A 27,838-nucleotide genomic window follows, 5' to 3' on the forward strand; every position below is an offset into this window, starting at 1 on the left:
GCGACCACCGCCATCACTTTCGTGAAGACCCGAGGGGCGCTGGTAAGGCCGAAGGAAAGTACGGTAAACTGGAAGTGTTTGCGGCCTACCGTGAACCGCAGGTAAGGCCGGTGGGCCGTCAGGACGGGGATCTGAAAATATGCGTCCTGCAAGTCCATCCAGTCTTCTGGGTCTAGGGCAGCTAAGACCTGAGCCAAAGTCAGCATCTTGAACTTCTCCTTCCGGAGGAAGCCGTTGACGTTCCGCAGGTCCAAGATAGGGCGTAGCTGGATGTTAGTCTGCGGCCCGTGGCTGGCAGGACGTGAGGGGGTGCTCCTTCCTTGGCCACGAAAGGCAGAAGTTTGCTGGCGCTGGCCCGACAGGCCCAAGGACTTGGCCGTAGCCCTGAAGTTCTTGAAACGCTCAAGCGCCCTGTCTGCCTTGTCGCCAAAGAGGCGACGGCCATCAAATGGCATGTCCATGAGGGAATTCTGGACATCAGCCGAAAAGTTGGCGGACCTCAGCCTGGCGTGTCGGCGAACCGCCACCGTCGTGGAAATCGCCATGCCCAGCGAGTCCGTAGTATCCAGCCCACATCGGATAGAGTACCGTGCTGCATCCCGCCCTTGCGCAAGGGCTTAAGCGAGTTTGACCCGGGCCTCCTCCGGGCAAGCTGGCAGCACGTCCGCGACCGTGTCCCACAGAGAGTGGGTATAACGGCCCAAAAGGCAAGCGGTGTTGACTGACCACAACCCCAAACTAAGTGAGGAGAACAGCTTCCTACCGAACTGTTCATACCTTTTGGATTCCCGATCAAGTGGAGCAGTCAGGAATGCGGTCTGGGAGATAGAGGCCTGGATAACCAGGCTCTCGGGGTGGGGTGGGTGGACAGGAAACTAGGGTCGCCCGGGGCCAGGCGGTGGCACCTAGCCACGTTCCGATCTACAGGTGGACCTGTAGCGGGCCTGGACCAAGTGCCCAACACAACTTCAGAAAGGGCCTCACTAAACGGCAGTAGAGGCTCCGAAGAGCTTGCCTGCGGTTTAAGGACCTCGGTGAGGAGGTTAGTCCCCACGGCCGCGACGGGGACCTTAAGACCCAAGGCCTTGCCCGCCCTCGTTAGCACCACGCTGTAAGCAGCCCCCTCCTCCGTAGCCACGGTAGGAGGGGAGACAAAACCAGTGTTGGGCGAAGTGTCCAAACCACTGGCCTCCCCTAGATCCACTGCCCAGTCCGGATACGACTGGCACTCCTGTACCAAGCGGACCTCAGACCCCTCCCAATCCTCCTCATATCCCATCTCCTGATAGTCAGGTGCAAAGGATGGGACCGGATCATAGAAGAATTGCTCTTCTCTCGGCGTCTAATGCGGCGTCGAGCGACGCTAGATCCGGACCGAAGGAGGGACCGGGGATGACTTCGTCCGGGGGCGACACCCTAGGGGTCAGCACCGGCGGAGGGTTCGTAAGGTCGGCCAGCGGCGACCCGGATCCAGACCCGTGGGCCCTGCGGCGTCGGTACCGAAGTCGCCGACGGCGCCGTAGCCCCCGGCCCGTTTGGGCTCCCAGTCGGCGCCACGGGGTCCAAAGGCGCCATAGCGGGACCCGACGGAGGATAGAGTGACCTCAAGGCCATGAGGAAGGCATCGATCTCCTCCGGCGTTGCGTTAAGCCAAGGGACCGGCGGGTATGGGGCTGACAGCGGTGCCTGCGCCTCCGGCGGAACCGCGTGGGCGGTGTCGCCTGAACCCTGGCCGCATCGCGCGAGCGTTGGGGGGAGTCGGATGAGCGATGACATCTCTTCGACTTCTTGTGCCTCTTACCTGAGGACTTGGAGCCCGACAAATGGTGTCGACTCGCCGAGCTGCGATGGCTGTGGCCCCGCGACCGGTCCGTTTACCTCCTCCTCCTCGACTTGGACCGTTAACGGCGCGGGTCGACTGCCGGAGCTCGAGGCGCTTACGGGACCGCTCCCGCCTAGCCTTCGACGTCAAGGCCCAGCAGTCGGGGCACGACTTGTCGTCATGGTCGGCCCCAAGGCACTACAGGCACCGGCGATGGGGGTCGGTAACCGACATCAGTCGGTTGCAATCGGCACAGGGCTTGAACCCGGGCATCCCTACCGGCAACGATAGTCTTACGACTCGAAACAGGATCAAAAAGATCGAAAAAAGTTAGTCAAAAAGTGACTAAGGAGTACTGCTTTTTCCAGATCTGTGCTTGCTGGCGCAGAACAAAGAATAACTGACGCCAGCGCGCGAGGGCGTCGTCTAAGTACTCAGACGACGTCATCCCGGCGCCAACGACGGACGCGGAGCCGCAGACTACACCTACCGACGCGCAGGGGTACTGCTACGCAAAACTTTCCGGATCCAGTCTGACGCCTGGGGATATTCTAAGGTAAGGAATCTAACACTAGCCTGTTTCTTTCAGACTGAGTGGTTCCTCCGTACCGCGATGCTCCAGGCCTAGTAATGTACAAGCTTCTTGAAGTGATCGGATTTGATGGAGCTTGCCGTTCACCTTAAAGATCAGTCAAAAGGGGTGGCCCCGAGAGTATGCCACTCCTTGTTCCCTCAGGTGAGTAGTCACTTCCCGAAAAGATTTCCTCCTTTGCAGTGTGATGGAAGCCAAGTCTTGGTATAAAGCAACAGGGTGTCCTTGGTATTTCATGGGTTGCTTCGGTCGAGCCTCTCGCAGTATTCTTTCTTTGAGAGGAAAACTTGGTAAAAAGGCAATGATGTCTGGGGAAGGAGCCAGAGCCCGCCTGGGCAGCCCAACACGGTGCGCCCTGTCAATGCGAATTTCTAAGTTTTGGGGCTCCCCCACAATGTAGCGAAACAAGCCCTGCTATTGAGCTACATTAGGCCCCCTCATTTTTGAGGGGACTCGGATGCGGATGTTATTCCGTTTGGAGCGGTTCTCGAGGTCCTCCGCGTGTGCCTGCAGATCTTGTTGATCACGCAGGCGGATCACCTCTTGTTGGAGTTGTTCGATTTCTTCTCCTTTGGTGACCTCCCGGTCATCAATTGCCGCCACTCTCTCTCCGACCACACCCACATCCCGGAGTATCTCCCGCACTTCGCTCTTCACTTCGTCTTTTAGTGTTTGGAAGTCCTCTCGGAGAAGGTTGAAGAGTGATTCTAGGAAGGTGCGTGTAATAGGGGTCTCTCAGTTATCTGTAGGGGCAAGTGTTTTTGGACTGGTGGACAGTCTACTTTCTTTGTTGCCAGGAGGGTGACCCTTAGTGAGCATGTCTTTCAGATATCGTTCCCCTTTTTAACTCACCGAGGCCATCATTGGATTGTCCGTCAAGGGGGGGCTGCCCCAAGGTCCCTCCCAATGGGGTCGTCTCAGCTCTCAGGACCACAGCACCTTCGTTGTCCCCAATCTGGTAAGGAAGGCCCTTTTATTCTTGCGGTGTGCTGCGATTTCAGCGTCTGTCCCCTGCTTCCTGCTGTGTGTGAGTCTTGTTAGCCGTAGACGTGGCCCCCCCTGGTCGGTGGGTTTAGGTAGTGCCGTCTTTCTTTGCCAGCCGGGGGCTCTGGCCGAATGTCCGCTCTTTCGTTTTTGTGGCCGCGTCCCCTCCGCACCAATAGTCTCCACTCTCGCTTGGCGGCCCGGCCTGTGTGTAGGTCGGCATCCCGTCGCTTGTCTAGTGCCGGACTGCTCGGGTCGGGTGGGTATTCAGTTCCCTGCTGGCTGATTGTGCAGTCTTCCTCCAGGCCAGTGCTAAGCGTAGGTGACCGTACCTCTTCTGTCTCTAGGCCCTCGGCTGCCCTTGCACTTCTTCGTTGACCCAGTCACGATGTACTAGACCCCAGTAGTATTCTCTTCCTCTTCTACCCTCAGGGATGATCAGAGGCCCTACTCGGCGTCTCGCCCAGGCACTCAGGGCACCCCTTGCACACTGTGTCTGCTCGCTGCGGGAGAGTCGTTCCTTAGAGGGAGTCTTGCTTCATCTGTCTTACCCTCCACTTTGCCCAGCGTTCCTGGCGCCAGATCCACTGTGCCTTCCCTATTCTCAGTTCTGATCAGCCCGGTCAGCGGGCCTCACCGTCAGGGCCCACTACTACGTTGGTTCCTGGCCCTTACATGTGCTGGGTCGTGGCTCCATATGGTGGCGTGGGGGCCCGCCACCGTTTCTTCTGTGTAAGTGTCTCCCGGGGGGCCCCTCCTTCGCTCCCTTCCAATTCAAGCCACCCCGGGCGGCTGCCTCTCTGCCACTCAGATGCTACGCAGCTCTAGCTTGCCCCTCCTCACCTCAACGCTCCGGTGTCTGCCAATAGTCCCGGTGGGATCCCTCAGTCTCCCACCCAGCCTCAATTGAGGCAGGTAAATAGCATGGGCCAAGTTCGTCCCATGGCCCCAAACACTGCCCTCAATGGGGTTGCTCGGGGCTCCCGGGAGGCTTCCGGAGGCCCCAGTGTCCACCTCGGGGCTAGCCGTTCCGCCTTCACCCGCCCTGGATGATCAGTCGGGGTGCCTCCCGTGCTTCACTCTGCGTGCAGCTGGGGCAATGAGGGCTCACCACTATTCTTGTCTCGATATCCGATTGCCCCTCCTCGTCTCCGCTTCCACCGTGGGCTCTCAGGGAGGCAGCTCAGTCAGCAGGGAGGCCGCAGCGTGTTCCGGGAGCCATTTTCTCCCACAGTTGCCCGCTTGCTCAAGGCCGCCCAAGGCGCAGATCGGGACCGCTGCCCTTGAAAATCTCAATTCAATTCACCAGAGATGTTGGCGCGATATCCGATGGCCCCTCCTTGTCTCCGCTTCCACCGCAGGCTCTCAGGGCACCAGTTCAGGCAGCGGAGCAGTCGCAGCGCAGCCCTGGCGCCATTTTCTCTCTCAGTCACCTGCTTGCTCCAGGCCGCCCCAAGGCGCAGAACGGGATCGGAGCCCTCTAAGGTCCCTTATTTCGATTTACCTATGCCTGGGCCTCCTCTTTCCGCCGTTCTTGGTGTTCGTGCTGGGGTTATAGGCTGCAGGATGACCAGGAATGAAGGCCAGGAGCGGGGAGCCACGGAGACGTGCGACCTACCAGATCGCCATCTTAGCCACACCCCCAGATTGGCCATTTTAGAACGTTATAATTTAGGATCTTGTACTCTGCCCTAAAGTCTTCAGACATGTGTGAAAGACCACTTGTCTAGCTGGACTGCAATAAAAGGAGCCTTTAAGGATAGAGCTTGAAGCTCACTCACCCTGCGAGTAGAGGTAATGGCGAGCCTGAAGACAGTCTTCAAAGCAAGAAGTCGAAGAGGACAGTATGTAATGGCTCGAAGGGAGCACACATAAGGTAAGTAAGGACCAGATTAAAGTCCCATTGAGGCATTATGAAAGGGGAAGGAGAAAATAGATGAGTAATGCCCTTCAGGAATCTATGTACAATAGGGGACTGGAAGAGAGATGGCTGATCAGGAAGTAGAAGAAAGGCAGATATGGCCGAGAGGCAGCCTTTAAGAGTGCACAAGGCAGAGCCCTGCTGGGCTAAACAAGAGGACCTCAGAAAGAGGGGCAGAGAGGGATCCACAGCCTTTGCTGAGCACCATACCACAAACTTGTTCCATCTACAGGCGTATACCGTTTTAGTGGAGGGATGCCTGGCTGCCAAGATGACGTTACATACTTAGGGAGGAAGTTCAAAAGCGGTCAACTTCTGCCGCTCAATCTCCACACAAGGAAGTGGAGGCTGGACCATCCCCTGCTGCTGTGACCGAAGATCCTCCTGCGGAGGCTGTCTGATCGGAGGATCGATGGCCATGCTCAAGAACTCGGGGTACCAGACTCTTCGTGCCCAATTCGGGGCCACAAGAATGACTTGGGGCCCAGTCACATTTGATTTTCTTCAGCACTCTGGGCAGAAGTGGTACAGGCGGCTGCAACTCCACTCGATACGAAAAGCGTTGTCGAGCGAGTGCCGCCTTGGAAATTTCAACGCGCAGAACTGCTGACACTGAGCGTTCTCTTTGGTGGCGAACAGATCTAACCAAGGCTCTCCCCACTGCTGAAAGAGACCTTGTATCACCTCCTTGTGAAGACGTCATTCGTAATCCATCATGCACCGACGGCTGAGCTCGTCGGCCCTGGGGTTCAGAGAACCTGCCAGGTGTTGAACCACCAGGAATATGCCCTGATGTTCTAGCCACGTCCAAAGGCGAAGAGCCTCTTGAAATAGGGTCCACGACTCAACCCGCTCTGTATGTTGCAGTACCACACGGCGGTGGTATTGTCTGTGAACACCTGCACTACTCTTCCCTTGACAAAAAGGAAGGAATGACTTCAGTCCAAGACGGATCGCCCAGAGCTCTAAAAGGTTGATGTGGAGACCGGACTCTGCCGGAGACCAGAGACCTCAGATCTCCGCCTCTCCCAGATAACCGCCCCATCCCAAGAGTGACACATCCCTCACCACTGTCAACTCTGGTTGGGGAAGGGAAAGGTATCTGCCGCTGACCCAATCCTGGTTCTTGAGCCACCAGTGCAATGGATATACAGTCCCCTCCGAGATCTGGACAACATCGGAAAGATTCTCCTGATACTGCGGCCACTGGAACCTCAGGTACCACTGCAGAGCCTGCATATGCCATCTGGCATAATCCACCAGCAGGATGCAGGAGGCCATGAAGCTCAGCAGCCTCAGGGTCAATCTCACCGAAATCCGGGATAGAGTTTGAAACATCGGTATCATAGCCCGAATATCCAGGACTGGCTGCTCGGGAAGATAAGCACAAGTTACTTACCTTCTGTAACGATATATCTGTAAGAAACAGTAGTTAGTGTGAGAAATTGGCCTGGTATATGATGTTCACTATTCTAGTGAACACCTTGCACCAGTCCAAACAACCCTTATGGTGATGGTTGTAAGTGAACCTTATAGACCAGCTATCCTAGTGGTAGCGTGGACAGAACAGTCTTAGGCTAAAACACTCCTGAGGGCGTGTAAAGCCAGCTGTTTTACCATATGTAACCCCTTGAATATCAAATGAAAGGACAACACACAGGATATATATAAAATATATATGTATTTATTTACTAACACACTAATCGGAACTCTTTATGAGGTCAGAGGCAAAAGCACATAACAAGTTACTTAATCAGAATACTCTAAATAGCACAATTTACAGTTAGGCCCTAGAAGCGTAAAACCATATACGAAGTAAGTGGTATAAGAACCACGACTGGAGAAAAGGAAAGGCCTAGGGCTACACTATCTGACCCTTAGGTTAGGAGTAGGAGGCCCACAAACGGCGCGTGCAGTGTCAGTACACTCACGCGAGAGTCAATAGAAAGTCAATAGGAACTTAAAAAGGTAAGTAACGAAGATCTAGGACACCTCCGGTCTAAGTAGGAAGATACAACTAACAAAACTAGACACTAGGATAGTCAATCCCTACAGGAGCACCGAAGTACTCGCGTTATCTCACCCACAGGCTGCGGGTGCATAGGTGTCAAAGTGTGTCGGGTTTTCTCGTTGATTCCTATGGAGCCTTGTAAGAAGATGCTGCAGGCGACCAGGAGGAAGATGTCCGGGTGGATCCAAGGGTGGATCAGAGTTGAAGAAGACGTGAAAGCAGAGGGGACAGAGTCTAGGTCACTAGCCAGTGACCGGGTGGCACCAGGAAGGAACAAGACGTCGTCGAGGAGCAATCAGGTGCTGTCGTGAAGCTTGTCTTTGCAGCTTCGCGGACCAGGAGGCGTCGAGGACGACCAGGTGCTGGAGAGGAGCTGTCCCACGAAGGTTCTCGTAGATGGAGGGGTCGACTTCAAGATTGGAGCCAACAAGCCTAAGCAAAGGCAACCCACGCAGGATACACAAAAGGCTTCTGGTGCAGACCAGGAGGGTCTGAGGTACTTCACCCTTTCAGGGAAGCAAGGGCCAGTCTGGAGCAACCAGACCAGCAATGGATTTTCAAAAGGATCGTCTTCACAGGGCTACTAGCCAACTGGCCAGCAACTGGGACAACGCATCGAGCAGAACACAAGCAGAAGGGCCCCACGCAGATCTCGTGGAGTGTGGAGGGCTGGTCTTCGGTGCAGGTGGAGCTCGGTGTCAGGGTGTCTCAGTCCCCAGGGCACAGCTTTGAGGGTGCCTCAGGAGCTGTGCTGTTAGCAAATTGAAGACTTTCCAAGTTGCCTGGTTCCACGGGTTCCGACGCCTTCCACGGGGCTCAGCTGTGCTGGAGTTGTGCAGTGGGGTCAGAGAGGTCCGGGAGTCGAGGTCTTGTCAGGCTCTGTGCTCGGGTTCCGGCAGGAACGGGGACAAAGCAAGCCGTCGAGTTGCAGGATGGTGCCTGGTTGCCCAGGGTGGTCACTCCTTGGCCACAAGGGAGATTCTTCAGTCTTCAGCTCAGGTCAATGTCGAAGGGTCCAGAGTTTCGTTTCAAGTCAATTCCAGGATTAATCTAAAGTCCTGGGGTTCAGCTCCTACCTTTATACAACTAAAAGGGGCTGGATTACTTTCTAGGACCCTCCTATGGGTGGGAACAGGAAGGGGGGTGGTTACACCCCCTCTCCTTTGTCCAGTTTCGCGCCAGAGCTGGGGCTGGAGTGCCCCAGCACCGGTTTGAACTGGACTATGCATGGAGCACCTAGTGTGCCCCAGGCAGTGTCTCATTCTATTCAGCCCTCCCTGTCCCAATACACAAAGTCCTGTCTGGGGTGCTGCTCGCACCTCTCCAGGCAGGAAACCTATTGTCCAAACTTCCGTGACTGGAAGGACTCCCAGCAGCAGGAGGACAGACTTGAGTCGGTGGCAGCAGCGTCCATTTTGTGACGCTGGGGCTCTGGTTAACTTTAACCGGGATAGTCAGCAACAACATGTCTTCTCCCTCTAGAAGGGTGGAATGCTACCCCCGTCGCCAGATTTGGCGAGGGGGTAGTATTCCAAAGCGTATGACACCTTACACGACATGTTTAGATAAAGCCAAACCAAAGCTAGCATTCAACCGCGAGGATTATAATGCACTTAAGAGTATATGGTATGGCAATATCATAGAACAGCTAGAAGGACATGGTTCCGAAAGCTGCAGACAGGCTCAGCTCATGCTAGAGCACCATATCACACATAACCAAGCACTCTGCCTCCAGGATTGTCAAGGCCTGGCATAAGAGTGACTTATAGGTTACTGTGTGTCTATATATAAGGGTAGACATAGGAATACTATACCTAAGCAAGGGGTGATTACACGACCTTGCCCCAGCTGAGTGATCAGCCAGTTGTGTCAGTTTGAGTGGCCAGCCAGGGGTGCATAATACATGCTACAGCCCCTGGTAGGCCTTGGTTAGACCTATGCCCTGGGTACCTAGGGTACACTTCTACAGGGGCTGATAAGGTGATCCAAATCCCAATTGTGGATGTACCTAGAGTACATGGTGTGAATTTAGAGAGAGTGCATCTGGGCTGTGGGTCTGATTAGCAGGCCCACAGCCACATTTAAGTCGAAAACCAGTAAAGCAAAAGCAAAAAGTGGGGGTGACCATAGGAAGCAGACCCTACTCTCCTACAGTTAGTATTAGATTCCTTACCTTAGAATACCCCCAGGCGTCAGACTGGATCCGGACACTTTTGCGTAGCAGTACCCTTGCGCGTCGATAGGCATCGTCTGCAGCTCCGCATCCGTCGTCGTTGGCAACGGGATGACATCGCCGGAGTACTTAGACGCCGCCCTCGCTCACTGACGTCAGTTCTTATACACAGCTTTTCCGTGCCAGAAAACGCAGAGCCATGATAAAAACCAACACTGGTGCCATTAAAAACTAGGGCCCTGAAAGGGGATGACCTTAACCCTAGATATCGGATCGCAGAACGGGGAGGATGGGTGGGTAAGGAATCTAATACTAACTACTGTTTCTTACAGATATATCATTACCGAAGGCAAGTAACTTGTACATCTGAAAGAAACAGGTTAGTATTAAGATTCCTTACCTTAGAATAGATACCCCAGCAATATCAACACCGGTGGTGGGCCTGCGAACCAATAATCACACCAGAAAGTCCTGGAGAATGGAACGGCCGAAAAAGCCATCTCTCCGGACTTGGCTGTCCAGGCAGTAGTGTCTTGCGAACGTGTGCAGCGAGACCCACGTAGCTGCCTGACAGATATCCTGCAAAGGGACTCCCCGGCCCATGGCAGTAGTAGCCGCCGTGGCCCGTGTGGAATGGGCACGAAGCCCCACAGGAGGCTCCTTTCGAGCCAAAGAGTAACAAGCCTTGATGCACAAGACGACCCATCGAGAAATGGTTCGTTTGTGCACCGCCCGCCCCTTCTTTGCGCCCACGTAACCAACAAAGAGTTGGTCATCCACCCGGAACTGGCGTGTGCGATCCAGATAGAATGAGAGCACATGTTTTGGGTCCAGACGGTGGAGCCTCTCTTCCTCTTTCGAGGCATGCGGAGGCGGAAAGAAGATGGGCAAAGTAATGGACTGCCCGATGTGGAAGGCTGTGACTACCTTGGGCAGTAAAGAGGGTCGCGTCCGCAACACAACTTTGTCCGGATGGACTGAAAGGAAAGGAGGCTTAGAGGAAAGGGCCTGGAGCTCACTCACTCTCCTGGCAGAGGCGATGGCAACCAGGAAAGCGGTCTTTAGAGTAAGGAGGCGAAGAGGACAGTTATGAAGTGGCTCAAAGGGAGCGCACATCAGAAAAGTAAGAACAAGGTTCAAGTCCCACTGAGGCATCACGAAAGGGACTGGAGGAAACATATGGGTGATGCCCTTTAAGAACCTATTTACAATGGGGGACTTGAACAAAAAGGGCTGATCAGGTAGCCTTAAGAAGGCGGAAATGGCCGAGAGGTAGCCCTTCAGAGTGCCCAGAGCAGAGCCCTGCTGGGCCAGAGAAAGAAGGAAGAGGAGAACCTCTGAAAGAGGGGCAGAAAGGGGATCCACAGCCTTTGCTGTGCACCATGGCACAAACTTGTTTCACCTGCAGGCGTATACCGATTTTGTGGAGGGACGCCTGGCTGCCAGAATGATATTACAGACTTCAGGAGGCAAGTCAAATGGCCTCAACTGCCGCCGCTCTATCTCCACGCATGTAAGTGGCGACTGGACAGGTTCGGGTGGAGGACCGTCCCCTGCTGCTGCGACAGAAGGTCCTCCTGAAGAGGCAGACTAATCGGGGGATCAACAGACAGGCTGAGTAGCTCGGGATACCAGAACCTCCGTGCCCAGTCCGGAGCCACAAGGATGACTTGGGCCCGGTTGCGCCTGATCTTCACCACTCTGGGCAGAAGTGGTATAGGCGGAAAGGCATACAAGAGACCGCAACTCCACTCGTGACGAAAAGCGTCTCCGAGCGAGTGCCGCCTTGGAAATTCCAACGTGCAGAACTGATGACATTGCGCGTTCTCTTCTGTGGCGAATCGATCTAACCAAGGCTCTCCCCACTGCTGAAAGAGGCCTTGCGCCACGTTCAATGCCATTCGTGATCCATCATGCACAGACGGCTGAGTTCGTCCGCCCTGGCGTTCAGGGAACCTGCCAGGTGTTTAACCACCAGGGTCACGCCCTGATGTTCCAGCCACTGGAGCCTCCTGGCATAGGGTCCACGACCCCACCCCGTTTGTTGCAGAACCACATGGTGGTGGTGTTGTCCGTAAACACCTGCACTACACTCCCCCGGACAGAGGGGAGGAATGCCTTCAGTGCAAGTCGGATCGCCCGCAGCTCCAGAAGGTTGATATGGACCTGGGACTCCGCCGGAGACCAGAGGCCTCTGATCTCCGCCTCTCCCACGTGGCCTCCCCAACCCTGGAGGGACGCGTCCGTCATAACTACGTGCTCCGGTTGGGGTAGGGAGAGGGATCTACCGCTGACCCAATCGCGATCCGTGAGCCACCACTGCAACTGTCTTGCAGTACCCTCCGAGATCAAGACATGGTCGGACAAGTTGCCCTGATGCTGGGCCCACTGAAACTTCAGGTCCCACTGCAGAGTCCGCATCCGCCACCCGGCGTGATGCACCAGAAGGATGCAGGAGGCCATCAGCCCCAGAAGCCGCAACATCAACCTGACCGAGACTCGGGATAAAGGCTGAAAGATCAGAATCAGAGCCTGAATATCCCGAACCCGCTGTTCGGGAGGATAAACCCGAAACTGCGCCGAACCTAGAACCGCTCCGATGAAGAGGAGCTTCTGAGAGGGGCACAGGTGTGACTTCGGCACATTGATGGAGAACCCCAGCATATGCAGGAGGTCGACCGTAGTCTGGAGGTGGCTGACGACTGTCTGGGGCGAGTCCGCCTTCAACAACCAATCGCCGAGGTAGGGGAAGACTGAAACCCCTAACCTGCGCAGATGAGCTGCGACCACCGCCATCACTTTCGTGAACACCCGTGGGGCGCTGGTAAGGCAGAAGGGGAGCACGGTAAGCTGAAAGTGCTCGTGGCCTACCGTGAACCGCAGGTAGCGCCGGTGGGCCGGCAGGACGGGGATGTGGAAATAAGGGTCCTGCAAGTCCAACGCTACCATCCAGTCTCCTGGGTCCAGGACAGCTAAGACCTGAGCCAGTGTCAGCATCTTGAATCTCTCCTTCCAGAAGAAGCAGTTGATGTTCCGCAGGTCCACGATAAAGCGTAGGCCCCATTAGCCCTTCTTGGGAACCAGAAAGTAGTGGGAGTAACAACCACACCCTACTTCTGGCCCAGGGACGCGCTCGATGGCCCCCTTGGCCAAGAGGGCCGTAACTTCCTCTTGCAGAAGATTCAAGTGATCCCCTGACACACGGTGGTACTGCGGTGGCATGGCTGGAGGGATCGCCTCGAAGGGGAGGGAGTAGCCCCTTCGGACGATTTGCAGCACCCACCTGTCCGATGTGATGTCGCGCCAGTGGAGGAGATGATGGCGAACCCTGCCCCCCAGGAAGGCTTTGAGGCGGATGCTGCGGGGTTGGATGTGGACTGGCCGCGCCGTTGTCCCCGGGCACCGCCACGGCGGTTACCACGTCTGCCACCGCGCTGGATGTTAGTCTGCGGCCCGTGGCTGGCAGGACGTGTAGGGGCGCCCCTTCCTTGGTCACGAAAGGCAGCAGATTGCTGGCGCGGGGCCGAGAGGCCCAAGGACTTGGCCGTAGCCCTGGAGTCCTTAAAGCGCTCAAGCGCACTGTCTGCCTTGTCGCCAAAAAGGCGACGGCTATCAAACGGCATGTCCATAATGGTGTTTTGGACATCAGCCGAAAAGTTGGCGGACCTCAGTCAGGCGTGGCGACAAATCGCCACCGTCCTTGCCATCGCTCTACCTAGCGAGTCCGTGGTATCCAGTCCACATCTGATGGAGTACCGTGCCGCATCTCGACCCTCCGCAAGGGCTTGGGCGAGTTTAGTCCGGGCCTCCTCCGGACATTGTGGCAGCACGTCCGCGACCGTGTCCCACAGAGAGTGGGTATAACGGCCCAAGAGGCACGCGGTGTTAACTGACAGCAATCCCAAACTCAGGGAGGAGAACATCTTGCCATATTGCTCATACCTCTTGGATTCTCGATCGGGGGGAGCCGTCGGGAATACGGTCTGGGAGTTAGAGGCCTGGATAACCAGGCTCTCGGGGTGGGGTGGGTGGACAGGAAGCAAGGGTCGCCCGGAGCCAGGCGGTGGCGTCTGGCCACGTTCCTCTCTGAAGGGGGACCTGGATCAGGTGCCCAGAAGAACGTCAGTCAAGGCCTCATTAAACGGCAACAGAGGCTCCGAAGAGCTTGCCTGCGGTTTAGGGACCTCAGTGAGGAGGTTAGTCCTCACGGCAGCAACGGGGAGCTCAAGGGCCAAGGCCTTGGCCGCCCGCGTCAATACCACACTATAGGCTGCCCCCTCCTCCGTAGGCACGGTAAGAGGGGAGACAAAACCAGTGTCTGGCGAGGTGTCCAGACCACTGGCGTCCCCTAGCTCACCTGTCCAGCCCTCACGTGCCAGTGGGTCCCCAGACCCCTCCCAATCCGCCTCGCCACCCATCTCCTGGTATTCAGGGTCAAAAGATGGGGCCGGATCATAGAAGTAAAAATCTCCCATCGGCGTCGATCGACGCCGTTCCGGTGCCGGAACCGAACCGAGGGAGGGACTGGGTACGGCGTCCACCGTGGTCGGGGGCGACACCCTAGCAGCCGGCGAGGTCGTAAGGTCGACCGGCGACGACCCGAATCCGGTGGAGTCCTGCGGCGTCGGGACCGAAGTCGCCGACGGCGCCGAAGCACCCGGCCCGCCTGGACTCCCAGTCGGGGCCGCGGAACCCGACGGAGGAGTGAGAGACCTCATGGCCGAGAGGAAGGCGTCAATCTCCTCCGGCGTCACATTCTGCCCAGGGACCGGCGGGTATGGAGCAGGCCGCGGTGCCTGTGGCTCCGACGGAGCCGGGTGGGAGGCGTCACCCGAATCCCCGGCCGTGTCGCGCGAGCATCAGGGGGAGTTGGAAGAGCGATGTCGTCTATTCGACTTCTTGTGCCTCTTACCTGAGGACTTGGAGCTCGATGAGTGGTGTCGATCCGCGAGCCGTGATGACTCCGGCCCAGAGACCAGTCCCTCTACCTCCTTCCGGACCGGGGCCGACTGCCGGAGCTCGAGGCGCCTGCGGGACCTTCGATGTCAAGGCCCGGCATTCGGAGCACGACTTGTCATCGTGGTCGGGCCCCAGGCAATGAAGACACCGGCGATGGGAGTCGGTAACCGACATCAGTTGGTTGCAGTCGACGCAGGGTTTAAACCCGGGCATCCCTAACTGCACCGTCGGAGTCGTTCGGCTTCGAAAAAGAAGATCAAAAAGGTTAGTAAAAAAATTACTAAAGGGTACCACTGTTCCCGGATCGGCGCTTGCTGGTGCGGAAAAAATAGGAATGGACGTCAGCACGCGAGTGCGGCGTCTAAGTACTCCGGCGACGTCATACCGGCGCCAACGACGCTGACGCGGAGCCGCAGACGACGCCTACCGACACGCAAGGGTACTGCTACGCAAAAGTTTCCGGATGCAGTCTGATACCTGGGGGTATTCTAAGGTAAGGAATCTAATACTAACCTGTTTCTTTCAGATACCCAATACTGCGCTGTATCCAGAACTGCTCAGATGAAAAGGAGCTTCTTAAAGGGGTGTCAGATGTGACTATGGTACGTTGATAGTGCAACCCAGCAAATGCAAGAGGTCCACCGTAGTCTGGAAATGGGAAATGACAGCTTGGGGCGAGTACCCCTCCAACAGTCAAGATAGGGGAAGACTGGAACCCCATATCTGTGCAGGTGCCCTGTGACCACCGCCATCTCTTTCGTGAACACCAGAGGGGCGCTGTAAGGCCAAAGGGGAGCATGGTGAAATGGAAATGATCTTGGCCTACACTGAACTGTAGGTAACGCCTGTGGGCCGGCAGGACGGGGCTATGGAAATAGGTGTCCTGTATGTCCAACGCTACCATCAAGTCTCTGGGGTCGAGGGCAGACCGGACGTGGGCCAATGTGAGCATCTTGAACTTCTCCTTCCGGAGGAAGCAGTTGAGGGTCCTGAGGTCTAAGATAGGATGCAGGCCTTTGTCCTTCTTGGGCACCAGAAAGTAGTGAAAGTAGCAACCACGACCTACTTCTGGCACAGGGACTCTTTCGATAGCTCCGTTGGCCAAGAGAGCTGCAACTTGGTGGAGAAGGGCCAAATGATCCTTTGACATGCGATGCAAGGATGGTGGGATGGAGGTTGGGGTAGTCTCAAGGGAGGGAGTAGCCCCTTTGGACTATCTGCAAAACAAACCTGTCCGACGTGATGTTTTGCCAGTGGGGGAGGCGATGGCGAATCCTACCGCCCACTGGCCTCTGGTCGCCCTGAAAGGTCGGACTAGGAGGGTTTGGAGGCTGCTGCAGGGTGTTATGGGTGGACTGGCCTGCCTGCTGGCCGCCAGCCCGTGTCTCTGAATCCCACATTCATGGCCACGCACAGGCTGGGCCGCTTGCGTGAACGGGCGGCTAGACTGGGTCGAAAGTTGAGCGCCCCTTCCGTATCTACAAAAGTGGCGAAAAGCAGACTGCGTGGGGCGAGAGGTTGCCGTGAGGCCCAAGGATCCTGCCAGAGCCCCAGAATCCTTGAACCTCTTGAGCGCCAAATCTACCTTGTCACCGAAAAGGCGACTGCCATCAAAGGGCATGTACAGCAAGGTTGGTTAGACATCCCCAGAAAAAACAGTTGCCCTCAACCAGGCGTAGCGCCTTGGGGGTACTGACGTTGAAACCGTTCTGCCCAGTGAGACGTCGGAATCAAACACACATCTGATAGTGACTTAAGCTGTCTCTCGACCCTCTGCCACTGAGCATTTGAGAACGGCCCGGGCCTCCTACGGGCACTGTGGCAGCACTTGTGCAACCGTATCCCACACTGTTGGGTATAAAGGGCCCAAGAGGCATGCAGTATTTACCAACCACAATGCTAAGCTGGCGGAAGAAAACATCATCTTTCCAAGGTGGTTGAGTGTAGGAGAGTAGGGTCTGCTTCCTATGGTCACCCCCACTTTTTGCTTTTGCTTTACTGGTTTTCGACTTAGATGTGGCTGTGGGCCTGCTAATCAGACCCACAGCCCAGATGCACTCTCTCTAAATTCACACCATGTACTCTAGGTACATCCACAATTGGTAATTGGCTCACCTTATCAGCCCCTGTAGAAGTGTACCCTAGGTACTCACGGTATAGGTGTAACCAAGGCCTACCAGGGGCTGCAGCATGTATTATGCCACCCCTGGCTGGCCACTCAAACTGACACAACTGGCTGATCACTCAGCTGGGGCAAGGTCGTGTAATCACCCCTTGCTTAGGTATAGTATTCCTATATCTACCCTTAAATATAGACACACAGTAACCTATAAGTCACTCCTATGGCAGGCCTTAACAATCCTGGAGGTAGAGTGCTTGGTTATGTGTGAGATGGTGCTCTAGCATAAGCTGAGGCTGTCTGCAGCGTTCGGAACCATGTCTTTATAGCTGTTCTATGATATTGCCATACCATATACTCTTAAGTGCATTATGAACCTCGCGGCTAAATGCTAACTTTGGTTTGGCTTTATCCAAACATGGCGTGTAAGGTGTCATACGCTTTGGAATACTACCCCCTCGCCAATTCTGGCAACGGGGGTAGCATTCCACCCTTCTAGAGGGAGATGACATGTTGTTGCTGACTATCCCGGTTAAAGTTAACCAGAGCCCCAGCGTCACAAAATGGATGCTGCTGCCACAGACACAAGTCTGACCTCCTGCTGCTGGGAGTCCTTCCAGCGAGGGAGGCCTGGACAATAGGTTTCCTAGTTGGAGAGGTGCGAGCAACCCCCCAGACAGGATTTTGTGTATTGGGACAGGGAGGGCTGAATAGAAACAGACACTGCCTGGGGCACACTAGGTGCTCCATGCATAGTCCAGTTCAAACCGGTGCTGGGGCACTCCAGCCCCAGCTCTGGCGCGAAACTGGACAAAGGAGAGGGGGTGTAACCACACCCCTTCCTGGTCCCACCCATAGGAGGGACCTAGTGAGTAAACCAGCCCCCTTTAGTTGTATAAAGGTAGGAGCTGACCCAGGAGACTTTAGATTAATCCTGGAATCGAAGTGAAGACTAAACTCTGGAGCCTTCGACATTCAACTGAAGCTGAAGACTGAAGAATCTCCCTTGTGGCCAAGGAGTAACCACCCTGGGCAACCAGGCACCATCCAGCAAGTCGACGGCTTGCTTTGTCCTTGTTCCCGCCGGAACTCGAGCGCAGAGCCTGACAAGACCTCGACTCCCGGACTCCTCTGACCCCACTGCACGACTCCAGCACAGCTGAGCTCCGTGGAAGGCGTCAGAATTCGTGTAAGCAGGCAACTTGGAAAGTCTTCAACTTGCTAACAGCGCAGCTCCTGAGGCATCCTCGAAGCTGTGCCCTGGGGACTGAGACACCCCAACACCGAGCTCCACCTGCACCGAAGACCAGCCCTCCACACTCCACGAGATCTGCGTGGGGCCCTTCTGCTTGTGTTCTGCTCGACGCGTTGTCCGGTTGCTGGCCCGTTGGCTAGTAGCCCTCTGACGACGATCCTTGAGAAAATCCATCGCTGGTCTGGTTGCTCCAGACTGGCCCTCGCTTCCCTGAAAAGGTGAAGTACCTCAGACCCTCCTGCTCTGCACCAGAAGCCTTTTGTGTATCCTGCGTGGGTTGCCTTTGCTTAGGCTTGTTGGCTCCAATCTTGAAGTCGACCCCTCCATCTGCGAGAACCTTCGTGGGACAGCTCCTCTCCAGCACCTGGTCGTCCTCGACGCCTCCTGGTCCGCGTGGCTGCAACAACAAGCTTCACATCTGCACCCGATTGCTCCTCGACGACATCTGGTTCCTTCCTGGTTTCACCCGGTCACTGGCTGGTGACCTAGACTCTGTTCCCTCTGCTTTCAGGTCCTCTTCATCCTAGATCCATCCTTGGATCCACCCAGACATCTTCCTCCTGGTCGCATGCAGCATCTTCTTCCGAGGCTCCATAGGAAACGACGAGAAAACCCGACACACTTTGACACCTATGCACCCGCAGCCTGTGGGTGAGGTAACGCGAGTACTTCGGTGCTCCTGTAGGGGTTGACTATCCTAGTGTCCAGTTTTGCTAGTTGTGTAATCCTAGTTAGACCGGAAGTGTCCTAAAACTTCATTACTTACCTTTTTACGTTCCTATTGACTTTCTATTGACTCTCGCGTGAGAGTACTGACTCTGCACGCGCCGCCTGTGGGCCTCCTACTCCTAACCTAAGGGTCAGATAGTGTAGCCCCAGCGATCCTCTAGGCCCTAGGCCTTTCCCTTTCCAAAGTCGTGGTTCTTATACCACTTACTTAGTATATGGTTTTACGCGCCCCTAGGGCCTAACTGTAAATTGTGCTATATAAAGTATTTCTGAGTATAACTTGTTATGTGCTTTTGCCTCTGACCTCATAAAGAGTTCAGAGGAGTGCGTTAGTGAATAAATACATATATATGTTATAAATATCCTGTGTGGTGTCCTTTCATTTGATATTCAAGGGGTTACATATGGTAAAACAGCTGGCTTTACCCGCCCTCAAGAGTCTTTTAGCCTAAGACTATTCTGTCCTCGCTACCTCTAGGATAGCTGGTCTATAAGTTTGACTTACAACCATCACCATAAGGGTTGTTTGGACTGGTGCAAGGTGCTCACTAGAATAGTGAACATCATATACCAGGCCAACTTCTCACATTGAGCTTCTTGGATTCCCTATCTGCGTAAGCAGTAGGGAATGCGCCTTAGAGGACGAGGGGGTCGGGTGTTGGGAGAGGAAAAGTGGGTCGCCCAGGGCCCAGCGATGGCGTCAGGCAATCATCCTGTCCACAGGAGTCCCTCTGCTGGGCTTGGACCAAGTGCCCAGTAGGACGTTGGTGAGGGATTCATTGAAAGGCAGAAGAGGCTCTGAAGAGGCCGCTGCCGGATGAAACACCTCCGTCAGGAGGTTTGTCATGACATGACTGCCACCGCAGTAAGCTCCAGGCCCAAGTTCTCAGCAGCGCTACGCAACACCACTGCGTATGAGGCTCCCTCCTCCGTAGCCACAGTAAGGGGAGAGAGCATGCCAAGGTCTGGGGAGGTATCCAAACCACTGGAGTCACCCAGGACCTCCGGCTCTGTCAGATGGTCAGCCAAAGGGTCCACAGACCCCTCCCAGTCCTTCTCCTCATCGTCTGGTTGCAATTTAGGCCTGAAGGGAACACCAGGAATAAACAGAGGCACAAACATACCTTCAGGCGCCGGTACCGACATCGTCCAAGTCAGGGGTGAGGCTGGGGTCGGCGCCGGTTGTGGGCATGACTGGCGCCAGGTGGTGTGTCGTCACCGGGATCGGCGGCGGGGAAGTTCCCGTTAAGTCGGCCGGCATCTATCCGGATCCAGGCCTGGATACTAGAGGGCCCTCTGGCGCCGGAGCCAGAGCTTCCGACATCGAAGGCCTAGGGCCCTCAGCGAGTCCGTGGGGCCCGAAGGCGCGCCGGCGGAGTCGGGCTGACAAAGATGCTGTGAAGCACTTCATAGAAAGCTCGAAGCAGGGCAGGGGACGCCCTGGGAAAGGGAGGAAAACTTGGAGCCGTCCCTAGAGCAGGCTCCAAAGATGGAACTAGAGAGCGACTACGCTCTAGGTCCCACGTAGCATCAGCCAACCGACAGGGAGAAGGCAAAGAGCGACGCTGCTTCTTCACCTTCTTCTTGTGCTTAGAGTTACCCGGGGATCTTGAAGACTATGATGACGAATGGTGATGGTGGCTCTGCGACCGGTCCCGAGACCTTCCTCTTGACCGGGACCTTGAGCGACGCGGATCCAACTGCTGGGCCACCAGGAGCTTTCGGACCCGCTCCTGCGAAACCTTTGGATTCATGGCCCGGCAGTCGGAGCATGACTTCGGGTCACGATTGCGCTCCTGGCACCAAAGGCACATGAGGTGGGGGTCTGTAACCAACATCAGGTGGTTATAGGCCTCACATAGGTCGAAGGGACATCCCTCATACACCATGAGACGACACTCTCAAAAAGAAGTAGACAAAAAGACGACAAAAAAGTTAGTCAAAAAGTGACTAAGGGGTAGCTTTCTCCGGATCTAAGCTAGGCTGGCGTGGAAAAAAAGAACTGACTTCAGCGTGCAGGGGTAGAGTCTAAGTAGACATTGTGACATCATCCCTGCGACCACGACGCAGGACACGGAGTTGATAGACGCCACCTGGACACGGAGTTGATCGACGCCACCTACCGACGCGCAGAGGTACTGCTAGAGAAAAATTCTCTGGATCCAGTCTGACGCCTGGGGGTAATTCTAAGGTAAGGTATCTATAACTAATGGTCTCTTTCAGATAAAAAAACAACAAAAACCATTAACGGTGCCCACTGCAAGTAATTTCAGGGCCAAAGATAAAATAAAACAAACAGTTTGGTAATGAGTCTGTATTGTGGGTGCCACAACGGGCTAACCTTTCAGAAAACGCACCACTAGTGGTGATCTAAAAAAAGAAGGTTGATGAGACAAGCCCAGGAAAGCAGACAGGGCTGCTAGACAGTCCTTAACTGTAGCCACCACCATGCCCTGCAGAGTGAGTGACAACGCACATCGCAAGAAAGGCATTATTGAAAGGAGTTGATGCCTTCATGCTTGGACCAATTATTAAACTTAGTTCGGAAGCCAGCACATTTAGTAGCTGGGTTTCTGGCTGGCAATATTATACCAACTACCTCATGAGGAAGGCCAAAGGAATCTAACCAACATTTCTCAATCTCCACACGTACACTCGCAGCCTCAGCCGAGGTTGAGAATAGTACCATCTTTCTGGATCAGCAGGTCCACACTGCATGGGAGGGGAAGGAGTGACTTAATGCTAAGTGTTAACAAAACCAAGTACCAGATCCTCCTTGGCTGGATGGGGTAATCAGAATCAGATGCCCTCAATCCTGCCACACCTTCTGCTGACATTTTAACAGAAGTAGGATTTTTAGTTTTTCAGAGTTTTATATAGCGCAAACTTGACCTGAATCGGGTATCGGAGCGCTTTACATAGTACCAGTTGCCTTGCATGAGCACACGTTAATTTTTGTTAGGCACGGGGAGATTAAGTGATTTGCCCAGATTCAAAGGATGTTCAGAGTCATTGCCAAGACTCGAACCCAGGTCCCCAGATTCGAGGTCGACCGCCCTAGCCGTTAGGCCAACTCCTCTCCCCTAATAGACTGTGCGCACAGCAAGCCCTTAAACCAGTCAGATCTGAAGGCAGCTTCCAGGGACCTGTTCAGAGGGAAGTATATGGCAGTGTGCTGCACAGAGATCCACAAACCAATCTGAAGAAGATGACCTTCGTCATTTTAGGGTGTAGCTCCCATTCATGGTCTTCTAGTGAGAAATGACAGAACATGCATCCTCACACTGAGGGGGGTTTGCTAGGACAACGGATACCAGACAAATCTCTGATCACTTCAAGCCTGAACAGAGGCAAGCTGCTTCCCAAAACAGAATCCATGACTCCACACAGACTTGCCCATTGATATAGTGGATGTTGATGTTGTCCAACAGAAACAAGGTGTTGCTTCCTGAGATGCACGTGGTAAAGTCCTTAACGGCAATACAGTCCTCCCTTTTCTAAAAACATTTATGTGAGAGTATGCTTAAATTCTGAACAAGGGCCCCTTGCCGTTTAATTACGCAGATATGCACGCAGTCTAGCATGGATGCATCTGTGACCAAAATAGCGTCAGCCTGCATGGGGCTGAATGGTCAACCCCATAGAATCACCGTAGGAGGTGATCCATCAAGGCAGATCATTATTCACTGAATGGAAAATCTGCACTTCAGCCAAATGGCTTTCTTGGTGTTTCAGATGCCAGTGAAGTGTTCTCATCAGTCATCTAATACCAAGAGGGTGCATGAGGCCAAATTGTTGCAAGACTTGCATGACTGGGATCTGAGTTTGCATCAGACACATCAGAATCATTGCATAAATATCACTGATACTCTGAGGAGGACAGAAGGGTCTCCCAAGTGTTGTTTCAGGCACCACCACAATACAACTCAGCATCTGTATTGGAGTAAGTTTAGATTTCTGGACATTAATGGTAAAGCACAGGCCATAGAAGAGTCATCACCCATGTTGGCAAGGTTCTTTAACCAACTTAGATAATTCTGCTTCCACCTGCCACGGATGCCAGAACCTTTGAATAGGAGGACTACATAGTGAAACAGTTGGAATCCCTCCATTCATGTCACTATTTTGTTGCAATATCTAGGCCACTGGTATCTGAAAGTCCAAATAAATGCTGGCATCAGTACTGTAAGGTGGCCGAGATGATCAGCTTATGATTTGTCATCCTCATTGCAGCCTATGAATCTGAGCCAAAATTCTCTTACAATCGGGTGAATTTTTGGGCTCCGGAGAGAGTCTCACGTAGCAGTCCTCATTAAAATTCACACAGACCTTTTCCTTCTCCACATATACAATGTTTTATTCTATCAACTCCTTGCCTGGCACCAGTTTACTTAATCTGCAACATTATCAACTTTGAGACTGGCACCAAAGAAGGACCCTATTCAATGTGAAGCATCACCCAGGCTGTTTCGGACTTTGCCTTAGCACCTTAGGCATCAGAGCTGAGAGATGGGACTTCCGATCAGAACTGCTTGAGTCGCCAAGCCAGCAGGAACAGACCGACCTCAAGGGAGTAGCCCAGAGAGCTGAAGCTCCATCCAGCATCACTAGCCTGAAGGCCTTGACCTGTGTGGGGTGTGCAAAAGGGCGAGTACTCCAGGCTCATCTTTTTAGGCAGCATATTGGGGGAAGAAGGGTGTGGGGTCATGGATCACCCATTGCTGCGAAAGAGTCCAGAGTCAGGCAACAATATTTTTGACTCCACTTCCAAGAGTAAGAAGAATACTGGTGCTTTTTGTGTGAAGATCTTTTAGGAGAACACTCCTTGTAAATACAAGAGACATAAGATGTAACATCATATCCTGATCAGAGACACCATATACAGTTGTTGTGGGGAGACCAAAGGGAACATCCTCTTGCAGATTCACCAGCAAGCCTTGAAGCTCTTTGAGGTGACATTTGACCTAGCTGCTGTAGAATACCTGAGAAATTTGTCAGTGAGACAGATTGAGAGTGAGCTCCAAACTGCTTTGATGAGGCACAAGAACTGGTGCCAGTGTGTCGTTTGGTACCTTATATACAGTTATGTCATGTCTGGAGGCACGGTTGTTTCTGGAGCTGTGTGGCACATAGAGTCATTTCAGGAGGTAAAAGACTGAGAAACCAGACTGAATCCTGGAAGGAGGATACATAAGGTGAGGAATTTGTGGAAAGGTCTATCCATTAGAACAATGCAATTTTTGTCCCAGACGAATTAACGCAATTAAGCATGATTTTTTCATACCTCTATATCCGTTAGAATCATTCCTCTTACGACAAAGGCCGCATTTCCTTCTTCAGACTGGCAGGTAATTTGGTAATTTCCGAATGAAGAACTTCTTGTAGGCTCTGGCCAGTACTGGTGACACTTAACCTGGGATTTTAAAGACATCTATGTTTAATTATGCTATAAATGTTATTTTCCACCACTCTTTCGTAACAATAATTAGGAAATGTTATGTGTATGCACCCCTTTTCTTAATACACAAACTATGAGTCATCATTATCAAATACTTTATTTGGTTTCAAATTGCTAAAACCGTAAGAAGTCAAATACAAATAAAAACCAACAATATACAGAGTTATTAATAAGCATTAGAGTGAAACACAGATGAACAAGTTACTTACCTTTGGTAACGATATATCTGTAAGAAACAGTTAGTGATAGATTCTTTACCTTAGAATTACCCCAGGCGTCAGACTGGATTCGGAAAGTTTTCGTCAGCAGTACCCCTGCGCGTCGGAAGTTGGCATCGTGGTCGCCGAGATGACGTCGCTGCAGCTTTTTAGACGACGCCCTCGCGCGGTCACGTCAGTTCTGTACACGACTTTACGCACCAGGAACGCAGAGCCATGCAAGATACTGACCACTGGTGCATTGAACCTAGGGCCCTGAAAAGGATGACCGTAACCCTAGAAATCAGTTCACAGAACGGGGAGGATAGGTGAGGCGGTAAGGAATCTATCACCAACTAATGTTTCTTACAGATATATCGTTACCAAAGGTAAGTAACTTGTTCATTTGAAAGAAACAGGTTAGTGATAGATTTCTTAACTTAGAATAGATACCCCAGCAATACCAACCTCGGTGGTGGGTCTGCGAATCAAGAACACACGAGGAAGTCCCGGAGAACAGAATGGCCAAAGAAGCCGTCTCTCCGGACTTTGCTGTCCAGGAAATAGTGCTTGGTTAAAGTGTGCAACGAGGCCCACGTAGTTGCCTGATGTATGAGTTACTTACCTTCGGTAACGATGTATCTGGTAGAGACGATTCTAGCCGCAGATTGCTTAACGTAGAATTATCCTCAGGCATGAGAATGAATCCGGAACACTTTTCTGTCACAGCATCCCTGCGCGCCAGGGGGACAGCACCACGGACTCCGCCCGCGTTCATGACGTCAGTGAGGACACATAAGTCCCACCCCGGCGCGCCTATGTCAGTTTTCTTCGGAGAACTTTTCCGCGCCACAACGCGGAGCAATCACAAACGAAACTGTGAGAATACTGGAACAGTGTGCAAAAACTCAACTAGACAGAAGGGAAAGAAATGAAAGGTGAGGAACAGCACCATCCAGGATAGTGCCAGGCACCAAGGCAAGGAATTAAAGTATAGAGCGCAGCTACTGCAAGCAAGCCTGCAACCAACAGAACAGCCTCCCTGGAGGCAGAAAGCATGTGAAAAAGGGCACAGCAGATGAAGAAGTCCGCAACCACCGCCCGGAGCCAAGAAGGGGTCCAAAGCCAGAATGGAAGAGCAATGACAAGTCATCCCCAAACAACACCAGCAAGGGGGGGGATCCCCTAAAAGCACTAAGGGTCATGACCCAGCCAGGGTACCTCAACCCCAAGGACTGTAAGAGTCAGAAGGACCCTACATTGGAGACCAAATGCACAAGTTACTTACTTTTGGTAACGATATATCTGTAAGAAACAGTAGTTAGTGTTAGATTCCTTACCTTAGAATGTCCCCAGGTGTCAGGCTGGATCCGGAAAGTTTTCGTCAGCAGTACTCTTGCGCGTCGGTAGGCGTCGTCTCCGGCTCGTGATCGCCGGAATGACGTTGTCGGAGTACTTAGACGCCACCCTCGAGCGCTGACGTCAGTTCTGTACATAGCTTTCCGCACCAGGAACGCAGAGCCATGATAGAAACCGGCACTGGTGCCATAAAACTAGGGCCCTCAAAGGGAAAAACCTCAACCCTAGATATCGGTCGCAGACCGGGGAGGATGGGTGGGGTGGTAAGAAATCTAACACTAACTACTGTTTCTTATAGATATATCATTACCGAAGGTAAGTAACTTGTGCATCTGAAAGAAACAGGTTAGTGTTAGATTCCTTACCTTAGGATAGATACCCCAGCAATAGCAACCCCGGTGGTGGGTCTGCGGACCAAGATCACACCACAAAGTCCTGGAGAACGAACGGCCGAAAAAGCCATCTTTCCGTACTTGGCTGTCCAGGCAGTAGTGTCTAGCAAACGTGTGCAGCGAGGCCCACGTAGCTGCCTGACAGATGTCCTGCAAGGGGTCTCCCCAACCCAGGGCAGTAGTAGCTGCTGTGGCCCGAGTGGAATGGGCCCTTCGCCCAACAGGGGGCTCCTTTTTAGCCAAGGAGTAACAGACCTTGACGCACAACACGACCCACCGAGAGATGGTCCGTTTGTGCACCGCCCGTCTCTTCTTCGCGCCTACGTAACCAACACAGAGCTGGTCGTCCACCCGGAACTGGCGTATGCGATCAAGGTAGAAGGAGAGCGAACATTTTGGGTCCAGACGGTGAAGCCTCTCTTCCTCCTTGGAAGGATGGGGAGGCGGAAAGAAGTTGGGTAAGGTGATGGACTGCCCGATGTGAAAGGCTGTAACCACCTTGGGCAGGAAAGAAAGACGTGTTTTCAACACAACATTGTCCAGATTGACGGAAAGGAAAGGAGGCTTAGTAGAAAGAGCCTGGAGCTCACTCACTCTCCTGGCATCACAAACGGAACGGGAGGAAACATGTGTGTGATGCCTTTCAAGAATCTATTTACAACAGGGGGCTTGAAAAGAGAAGGCTGAAATGGCCAAGAGGTAGCCCTTGACAGTGTCCAGAGCAGAGCCCTGCTGGGCAAGAATAAGAAGTTAGAGGAGAACCTCTGAAAGGGGGGCCGAGAGAGAATCCACAGCCTTTGCTTTGCACCATGCCACAAATTTATTCCACCTGCAGGCGTATACCGATTCTGTGGAATCACATCACATACTTTAGGAAGCAAGTCAAATAGCCTCAACTGCCGCCGCTCAATCTCCACGCATGGAGGTGGAGGCTGGACAGGTTCGGGTGGAGGACCGTCCCCTGCTGCTGCGACAGAAGGTCCTCCTGAAGAGGCAGACGAATCGGGGGACCGACTGACATGCTGAGTAGCTCGGGATACCAGTATCTTCGTGCCCAGTCCGGAGCCACAAGGATGACTTGGGCCCGGTTGTGCCTGGTCTTCTTCAGCACTCTGGGCAGAAGTGGTATAGGCGGAAAGGCGTACAACAGACCGCAGCTCCACTCGCGATGAAAAGCGTCTCTGAGCGAGTGCCGCCTTGGAAATTCCAACGCGCAGAACTGATGACATTGCGCGTTCTCTTCGGTGGCGAACAGATCTAACCAAGGCTCTCCCCACTGCTGAAAGAGGCCTTGCGCCACTTCCGAGTTCAGACGCCATTCGTGATCCATCATGCACCGGCGGCTGAGTTCGGCAGCCCTGGCGTTCAGGGAACCTGCCAGGTGTTGAACCACCAGGGTGACGCTCTGGTGTTCCAGCCATGTCCAGAGGCACAGAGCCTCATGACAAAGGGTCCACGACCCCACCTCGCCCTGTTTGTTGCAGTACCACATGGCGGTGGTGTTGTCCGTGAACACCTGCTCTACACTTCCCCGGACAGAGGGAAGAAATGCTTTCAGTGCAAGCTGGATCGCCCGCAGCTCCAAAAGGTTGATATGGAGCCGGGACTCCGCCAAAGACCAGAGGCCTCTGATCTCCCTCTCTCCCATGTGGGCCCCCCCCCCATCCCAGGAGGGACGCATCTGTCACCACTACGTGCTCCGGTTGGGGAAGGTAGAGAGATCTGCCGCTGACCCAATCGCGGTTCGTGAGCCACCACTGCAACTGTTTCGCAGTGCCCTCCGAGATCCGGACGTGTTCGGAGAGGTTGCCCTGATGCTTTGCCCACTGAAACTTCAGGTCCCACTGCAGAGCCCGCATTCGCCACC

At 53.8% G+C, this 27,838-nt stretch overlaps 1 protein-coding gene across 1 annotated transcript in view; it reads right to left on the bottom strand.

Annotated features, from left to right (window-relative positions):
• PTPN4 (protein tyrosine phosphatase non-receptor type 4) overlaps positions 1-27,838 on the bottom strand; it is a 1,253,225-nt gene that overhangs the window by 126,682 nt on the left and 1,098,705 nt on the right. Inside the window, exon 24 of the mRNA XM_078682081.1 lies at positions 23,850-23,978. Within this exon, the coding sequence (XP_078538207.1) occupies positions 23,850-23,978 (129 nt within the window). The remainder of the gene's footprint in view (positions 1-23,849; positions 23,979-27,838) is intronic.

Source organism: Lissotriton helveticus, chromosome 3_1, assembly GCF_964261635.1.
Source record: "Lissotriton helveticus chromosome 3_1, aLisHel1.1, whole genome shotgun sequence".
Classification (NCBI taxonomy): domain Eukaryota; kingdom Metazoa; phylum Chordata; class Amphibia; order Caudata; family Salamandridae; genus Lissotriton; species Lissotriton helveticus.